Source organism: Lucilia sericata, unplaced genomic scaffold (assembly GCF_015586225.1).
Source record: "Lucilia sericata isolate MDLA Ls3-8-SP2 unplaced genomic scaffold, ASM1558622v1 Contig000039F_arrow, whole genome shotgun sequence".
In the NCBI taxonomy this organism is placed as follows: Eukaryota; Metazoa; Arthropoda; class Insecta; order Diptera; family Calliphoridae; genus Lucilia; species Lucilia sericata.
The window spans coordinates 408928-417636 of NW_023994077.1; the positions used below are offsets into that span (position 1 = coordinate 408928).

Sequence of the window (8709 nt, forward strand, 5' to 3'; positions counted from 1 at the left end):
TAGTTAGTTAGTTAGTTAGTTAGTTAGTAGTTAGTTAGTTAGTTAGTTAGTAGTTAGTTAGTTAGTTAGTTAGTTAGTTAGTTAGTTAGTTAGTTAGTTAGTTAGTTAGTTAGTTAGTTAGTTAGTTAGTTAGTTAGTTAGTTAGTTAGTTAGTTAGTTAGTTAGTTAGTTAGTTAGTTAGTTAGTTAGTTAGTTAGTTAGTTAGTTAGTAGTTAGTTAGTTAGTTAGTTAGTTAGTTAGTTAGTTAGTTAGTTAGTTAGTTAGTTAGTTAGTTAGTTAGTAGTTAGTTAGTAGTTAGTTAGTTAGTTAGTTAGTTAGTTAGTTAGTTAGTTAGTTAGTAGTTAGTTAGTTAGTTAGTTAGTTAGTTAGTTAGTTAGTAGTTAGTTAGTTAGTTAGTTAGTTAGTTAGTTAGTTAGTTAGTTAGTTAGTTAGTTAGTTAGTTAGTTAGTTAGTTAGTTAGTTAGTTAGTTAGTTAGTTAGTTAGTTAGTTAGTTAGTTAGTTAGTTAGTTAGTTAGTTAGTTAGTTAGTTAGTTAGTTAGTTAGTTAGTTAGTTAGTTAGTTAGTTAGTTAGTTAGTTAGTAGTTAGTTAGTTAGTTAGTTAGTTAGTTAGTTAGTTAGTTAGTTAGTTAGTTAGTTAGTTAGTTAGTTAGTTAGTTAGTTAGTTAGTTAGTTAGTTAGTTAGTTAGTTAGTTAGTTAGTTAGTTAGTTAGTTAGTTAGTTAGTTAGTTAGTTAGTTAGTTAGTTAGTTAGTTAGTTAGTTAGTTAGTTAGTTAGTTAGTTAGTTAGTTAGTTAGTTAGTTAGTTAGTTAGTTAGTTAGTTAGTTAGTTAGTTAGTTAGTAGTTAGTTAGTTAGTTAGTTAGTTAGTTAGTTAGTTAGTTAGTTAGTTAGTTAGTTAGTTAGTTAGTTAGTTAGTTAGTTAGTTAGTTAGTTAGTTAGTTAGTTAGTTAGTTAGTTAGTTAGTTAGTTAGTTAGTTAGTTAGTTAGTTAGTTAGTTAGTAGTTAGTTAGTTAGTTAGTTAGTTAGTTCATAATTAATACAATTTTTAACGGTTTTTTTATATGACAACACAAATTCAAAATTGAAAATATACTCTTGTATGGCAACATTTAGAAATCCCCCTTAACATAATAGTGTTGCCACATGGCTTAGTGCACTGCTCATAGAAATACAACTCTGTTGAATACCACATCTCATGTCATGAAATTTTCCCATGGGATTACACAAGTGTCAAAATCATATTGTGAAAAAAAAAAAAACAGAATCGTGCGTGCGGTAAAAACATAATTTGGTACATTTATTAGATTTTAAATTAAAATACACACGAAAATGGCCACAAAACAATTAATTAACAAACAAAACACAAAATTAGTGTCTCTCCTGGTAGCCAACAAGCCCTGGAAGAGGTGAGTTTAAAGAAATTAATATAAATTAACTAAATTGTGATCCAAAGCAGTACGTACTGCTGATAATGATTAAAACAATTTAAGAAAGAACGTGAACATTTCGCCTAATGTGACGTAATAAGTTAACCCATAGAGCTAATCAATGATAATGAAATTTTTACTAAATTCTTGAATGAATTGATGATAATTTTTAAATTTTAGCTGTTGGTCCGCTACCGCCAGATGCTATAGCAATGAAAAATCCGCCGAAAAGGAAACCGCACAAACAGAACAAGCACCTGCTGCCAATGGTGAAGATGCCAAAAAATTGGCCGAGAATGTTGAAACTTTAAACAAAGAAGTCCAAGAATTAAAAGAGAAAAATGAGGAATTAATGGACAAATATCGTAGATCCCTGGCCGATAGTGAAAATTTAAGAGTGCGTTTGAATAAACAAATAGCCGATGCTAAAATCTTTGGTATACAATCATTCTGTAAAGATTTACTAGAAGTAGCCGACATTTTGGGTCATGCTACTAAAGCCGTGCCTCAAGATCAATTGACTGATAGTAATCCTCATTTAAAGAATTTATATGAAGGTTTAACTATGACCAATGCTTCATTGTTGCAAGTGTTCAAGCGTCATGGTTTGGAACCCATGAATCCCTTGAATGAAAAATTCAATCCTAATATGCATGAAGCTTTATTCCAAAAGGTAGGTGTTTCAAATACATTTCATTCTCTCTAAATTATTAATGAATTATTCAATATTTTTAGCCCGATTCTTCGGTAGAACCTGACACTGTTATTGAGGTAACAAAATTGGGCTATAAGCTACACGAACGTGTTATACGACCTGCTTTAGTTGGTGTTTCTAAATCTTAATAGTTTTTTATGTTTTACAAACTATTTTTGCTTAATGTTTCCACAAATTATCTATTAATTCTACAAAAAAGCGAAACTAGCTGTTAAAAAAAGATTTTGGTTTTTATTAGATAACTTTTTTTAAAAGTTTGTGTAAAACTTTCTTTAGCAGCTTAAGTTTTTCATTTTTTTAAGTTTGGTTTTGTTAACATACAACTTTTTTATTACCTCTTGTATTGTTAGAAAAACCTTCAATTACTAGTGATTTGTTTAGTTTTATAAGTTTTATGTGTAAATATATTACAAAATAAACAAAATTGTCTGAAGAAATTAAGTTTTATATTTAATAGAAACTATAAGTAGACTTGTTAAAATTTTTATCCTGTTAACTACAAGTCGGTTAATTTATTCTATATGGACTTTATTTTGAACAAGGACTAAATTTTGTAATTAAATTTTAAGAATTTAATTTGTTATAAATAAAATATGATGGAAAAAATTTAAAAAAATAATTAAGATTTTGTTAATTTTTGAAAATTTTAAGAATGTGATCTGTAGATTGTTATATAAACTGGTCTATTGTTTATGGACTGTTCTATAGTCTGGACTTTCATCTAGCTTATAGTCTTAACTATAGTCTTGTCTACAGCCTAAAATGTAGACTTCTTCATTGTCTGGCCAAATCTATAGTTAGATCTATATTCTGGTCTATAATCTGGTACATAGTCTGATCTATAATATGTTCTATAGTCTGGTCTTTAGTCTGCTCTATAGTCTGTTTTAAAGTCTGATCCGTAGACTATTCTATAGTCTAATCTATGAACTGTGGCTTGGTTATTTTATCTTTGATTTTATTTCTAAAAATCTTATTATTTATTTAAAAAAATCCTAATTTTTTAAATCTTAATTACATTAATTACGCTTAAAACTAAAAATTATAGCAGCTTTATCACTTCAAGATGTCTGTAAGTTCTTTAAAACTTCATCTCACTCCTTCAATATTTGTTTGCCGACTTTTTTTACTTTAAGGTGGCGGTGGAACTCAAAAGTTTCTTAAGATCTTCATCTTGTTCTATAGCCTTTTGGACGGCTGCCATAACTTGAGCCTCCATGGGTGAATTACGATCATAGCCTATGGGAAAACGACTAACTTTAGTGGCCAATTCTAAAAGTTTAGGTTTGCTGGCCAAAAAATCTTCAATTTTTTTGCTGGGTATCTTAGTGACTCGGGACAATTGTTGAACATGAGGTATTAACATTTTGGGAGTATTTAAATGGACCACCTGGGTATTGGCGGCGGGCGGCAATGGTGTAGTAGTTGTGGTAGTAGTGCTGCTAGTTGTAGAACTCGAACGTATGGGTATGGGATAATTATAGGGTATAGATTCTCTTGCTAAAATAGCGTCAGATTTTAAATTGGATTTTTCTGGGGAATCGTTATTAACAATTTCCGATTCTGTTTGATTTTCTTGATTATCTTTGGTAATTATTTTCTGTTTGTTGTTATTAACCTTTTTGCCATTTTCTGTGATTCTATTAAGTTCATGATATTCTTTGTTCATTCCCGTTTCTGCAGAGTTTTTATGAAACAAATTATTTAAATGCATATAATTCATTATACGTTCCATAAAACTAGGATGGTTATTGGGTAATTCCTTAAGTTTTTGTATAATTTTGGGAGTTTTACGTGGCTTTAAGGTGGGTTTACTAGTGGTTTCCTCTTCGCTTTCATTGCTTAAGACATAATCCCCATTAGAATCATCATCGGTTATAACTATTAAACCTTCATCATTAATTTTCACCGGTTCTTCTATATCTCCCATATCATCCTCATCTTCCTCGTCATCTTCTTCTTCTAAATTTTCTTTATTTTTATAAGAATTTTCCGAATTATCGGTATAATCTGTGGATTCTATATAGGCTTTCATTAAGGCTACACCCTGTTCATTGGAGGTTAATTGTCTGATATAACTTAAAGTTTCTTCCGGGCTATTGGTACCCAATAGTTGTCCTAATTCTGAAATACTGGGTATTTCATCTAGACTTTTAAGACCCAACTTATTTTGTGCTATATCCAATAATTCAGTGGGGAATTCATCATCTGTTATAAAAGGTGAGGATGTAGTGAATTTTGTAGTGGTTGGGCTGGTGGTAGAGGTAGTGGTGGGCTTAGGTGTTGTGGTAGTGGTGGTGGTAGTAGTAGTGGTTGTGCTGGTAGGCATTAATATGGGTTTTGTATGAGTTGTTTTGGCCCAAGTATTTATAGCCATTATTTGCCCCGGCGGTGGTGGTGGTATAATGTGATATCTGGGATAATGACGCCATAAAGGAAATGGCGGTGGCATGCGTATGGTATTGGGATAGTTACCACCTACATTGTGATTTTGTCCCAAAGCTTTTTCCACCACTAAGGCCGCATCTGGACCATAGGATTTTGGCACATAACCATAACGTGCTTGTGCTAACTTTAATATCAAAATTAAACAAAATATCTAGAAAATGAAAAGATTTTGAGGTTAAGTGGGAAATTTTTAATTTTTGTATTGAAAATAAAGCTTTTTTAATAAAGAATGGTTCGGAAATTATAAAATAACATAACATTCTCTTGGATAATTGAGGTTAGTTTGTAATTTAGGTTGGAATTTTAAATTATTTGATAAAAATAAAGAAAATAAACAATTTGTATTCGATTTTTTTAATAAATTTATAAAAAACATTTTTATAATTAATACTTTACTTTTCAATCATGCTAAAAATAGCGAATTTGTTTAAAACAATAAGTTTCTTTTAGATGTTAGTTTTAACTAGAGGTTAGTTTTAACTAAAAATTTAAAATTTAAGTTTTTTCTAGAAATTGAGGAAGAATAATGTTAAATTTCAAATGATTTTTATAAACAATACTAAATTTGTTTAGAAATTATAGAATAATTATTATTTTTTTAAATTTTCTTATAATTATTTTATTAAAAACAAATTTTTTTTCAAAATGCTATTAAGTTTTGAATATTTTATTTTGATTTTTTTTAAATTCACACTTTTTTCTTTAAATTACTTACCTTTTTAAACATTTTTTTATAAATAAACTTTTAAAAACTAAATTTAAACCCTTTTAACCCAAAAACACTTTAATTTTTTTTATTAATTTTATTACAGAACACACTTTAAGTGATTTCACAAATTTCTTTTTTTTCAAAACATTTCTTCCGCGTCTGACGTGTTAAACATGTAAAGGACTACTGAATAATTTTGAAAATATTGAATACCAACTTAAGCCAGGTTTTGAGTTTTCAGTTTGTCTAGTTTGGGAAAAACAACAAACAAATTTATGACCTGCTTTAGTAAACATACACGTACCCTCCTACCAAAAACCAATACTTTTTATTAATGAACTAAAATTTTTCAAAATTTTCTTAAGCCAAGAGAAAGAATAGGAAAAAACAAAGAATTTCTTTAGAAAATTATCAAATGTCTTGTTCAACACATCTTTTACACATTAATTTTGTTCAAAAATAAAAAATCCCCAGACAAATTCTTTATTGTTTAACTATGCAGCTCAGGTCTCCTATAGATTTTTCCAGCTAATAATCTTATAACTTCAGGTAGGTCGTTATGCTTGATTTTGAAACCTTACAAAAATATACTCTAAAACTTAACAGCACGTTCTTTTTAAAATTTCAGCTATTTGTGGTTTGTTTTAAAATATTTATTTAATATTTCTTAAAATAAACCAATTTTTCTTTTCCTATAATTTCTTAAAGATGTTTGCTTCTATTTCAAGGTATTTCTTTAATCATCTTTGGTTTATTTATTTCGGGTTCAAAGTAATTTTCGCCGACGCCTACGATTTTTGTAATTCTTTTCCATTACAATAATTTACAGCTCAAATTACATTTTGTTTTACCATTTTGTAAAATGTTTTACATTTGTTTTAATAATTAAATTTCTGGAATTTTATTTAGATTTCTGTGACCGATTTAATGTCTGTTTTATGGCGCAGATTAGCTGGTCGGTGTGTGTGTTAGTGTAATTTAAAAAGGTACCGTTTTATGCAGGTAGTCAGACTGTCAGACAGACAGTAAAACTTTAATTGCTTAAAGAAGGTTTTTCAGTTCGATAAACCATTAGTTTAAGTTTCCATATTTGTCTACTGATCTTTTTTGAGAGAAGCGTAGTTTTTAAAAGGGGATTAGAAAAGGTTAAAGGTTAGAAAATGTTCAATACTTCAATAAAAGGCGCTAGATTCTTTTAAATTTGAAAAATTTGACACTAATTGCAGCTTAAATTAAACAGAATATTGAACTGTAATAGCAACAAGAAATGGACTATATAAAGTATCAAAAACAAGACTAAAATTTAACTGTAAAAGGAACCAGAATTGAAGCAAAAATATACTGAATAAAGAATTACATTTCTAGCTAGAATTGAAGTAAATATAATACCAGAGTTAAGGCCAAAATTGGACCATTTTAGGACCACAATACAAAAAGCCGCAGGTAAAATAAGTAATGTACTGTATAAAGTAATGGGTATAAAGTAATTGTATAAAGAACTATTTCAAATGTAATTCAATATAGAACTAGAATTGTACTATGAAAAGTACCAAATTTAAATGTTAGAATTCGACTGCATAAACTACCACAATTAAGGCTAGAATTGGGCATATAGACTATATAGTATCCAAGCAGATTTAAAGCTAAACTTGAACCGACTAAGGAAGTACAATTGGACTACAAAACTTCAACTGGAGCAAGAATCAGACCTATGGAGAGTACAGAATTGAAAACAACTAATCCTAGAAATGGGTTGAAGCTATAAGAACTATAATTGAACTCTATACAGTACAAATCAAAGTTATGGACATAAGTGAACTGAATAATGAATCAAAACTGTACTACAGTTAAATATAAAATACAGAAGGTTAGAAAGGGTCACTAAAAATTAGAGACGGAAATGGGCTGTATACCGAACCGAATATGTAGCTATAATGGGACGTTATCAAATAATAGAAATGTCAGAAAAGCCGATAATAAAAAGTGTTAAAAGTTTTAAAACCAAATTTTAATAAATTGCTAAAAGTCGGAGATTTGAAAAGTCGACTTTTTGTTAGTTAGTCTATAGTCTAGTCAAAAGACCAGCTCATATACTAGACAATAGACTAGGCCATATACTAATTAATAAACTATTTCTTAGACTAGAGCATAAGTTTAGTAACTAGTCCACAGACTGGTGAATAGACTATGTCATAAACCAGTCCATAGACTGATCAATAGAATAGTCTATGGAGCCAATAGATTAGTTCATAAACAAGGCAATGGAGTACTCATTACGCGGTACTTAATTACGCAATTGAATTGCAATAAAACAATTATGAAAAATTTTAAAACGAGTTTTTTTAAAAAGGGATTAAATAAAATCCTATAATATTAAAAAAAAACTCCTTTAAAAATTTCCTTAAGTACCGTTACTGAGATTTTGTTGTTGTTAAATTTGCCTAACAAAATAGAATGACAAAAACAAAAAGGACAAAGCAATTAGTTTTAACGCGATTTTTAAGCCGAGTGTTTGATTGTTTAGTGAATTGTTAGTAAAATTTTGTAGTCGCATTTTAAAAACGTATAAATTGGATTAAAAAATCAACATTTATACGTAGTTATAATACTTCAAATAATTAATTTAACGCCTTTATGGTAAAAAGTATCATATTTTAAAGAAATTTAAAAAAATACAATACACACGAATAAAAGGCGAAAAAGTGTTTGAAACAGCCATTTTGTTTAGCGACCGAAAAGTAAGTAAATTTTTTCTTTTTGTTAATGTTATAGTACCTCAAATCGTTTACATTGTTAAAAATTTCCATTTAAACGTTATTAAATACTATAAATTAATCTATCGCCAGGTGCATTGGTGGCAATTCTAGGTAAAAAAACAAATTGCTACTAAAAATATGGCGATTACTATTTGTTCAAAGGTAACTTTTCTTTTAAATTAAAAAAATTTTTCTTTAATTTGTGGAAATAAAATACCAGCCAAAATATAGTCGTAAAAACTAATATTCTGTGGTATTTTTTTCTAATTTCATTTTAATCTGTGTCCTTAAAATAGCACTCGAAAAGTTCTGGTTTATAGATAAACTAATGAGCGTGCATAGGACAGGATAAAATTTGACAAAGGAGACCAAATATTTAGTGTTAAAAAAAAAGGAAAAATTAAAAACAAAACACGTTGTTAAACTATTTAATGTTGCTTTAGTAATGAACTAATGGAAAACAAGTGGAACATTAGCACGTGTATTAAATTTTTCATTTTATTAAAATGCTTGACAGCGTTTTCTAGTTGCTTGACAGCGACATGTTTAGGAAGTGTTTAGAAACAAAATTTTGTGTACTAAATTTATTCAAGCAAACAGGGTTGTTTTAAAAAGGTATTAAAGAATTGAGTAACGTTTTCATTTTGAAAAGAAG

At 28.6% G+C, this 8709-nt stretch overlaps 2 protein-coding genes across 3 annotated transcripts; one reads left to right on the forward strand and one right to left on the reverse strand.

Annotated features, from left to right (window-relative positions):
- The first annotated feature begins 1191 nt into the window (after positions 1 to 1191).
- LOC119613539 (grpE protein homolog, mitochondrial) lies at positions 1192 to 2760 on the forward strand. The gene is made up of 3 exons (XM_037969562.1): positions 1192 to 1405; positions 1607 to 2099; positions 2162 to 2760. Exons 1-3 carry the CDS (start codon positions 1329 to 1331, stop codon positions 2267 to 2269), a joined length of 678 nt encoding a protein of 225 aa, XP_037825490.1. The 5' UTR covers positions 1192 to 1328; the 3' UTR covers positions 2270 to 2760.
- A 331-nt stretch (positions 2761 to 3091) lies between these two features.
- LOC119613416 (putative uncharacterized protein DDB_G0292292) lies at positions 3092 to 8491 on the reverse strand. 2 transcript variants are annotated; one of them, XM_037969448.1, is made up of 3 exons: positions 8074 to 8491; positions 5305 to 5481; positions 3092 to 4740 (listed from the first exon to the last, which is right to left on the reverse strand). In XM_037969448.1, exons 2-3 carry the CDS (start codon positions 5314 to 5316, stop codon positions 3268 to 3270), a joined length of 1485 nt encoding a protein of 494 aa, XP_037825376.1. In that variant the 5' UTR covers positions 5317 to 5481; positions 8074 to 8491; the 3' UTR covers positions 3092 to 3267. The 2 variants fall into 2 exon arrangements, with proteins under 2 accessions (XP_037825376.1, XP_037825371.1); XM_037969443.1 differs by having other exon boundaries at positions 5305 to 8491.
- Positions 8492 to 8709: the final 218 nt, after the last annotated feature.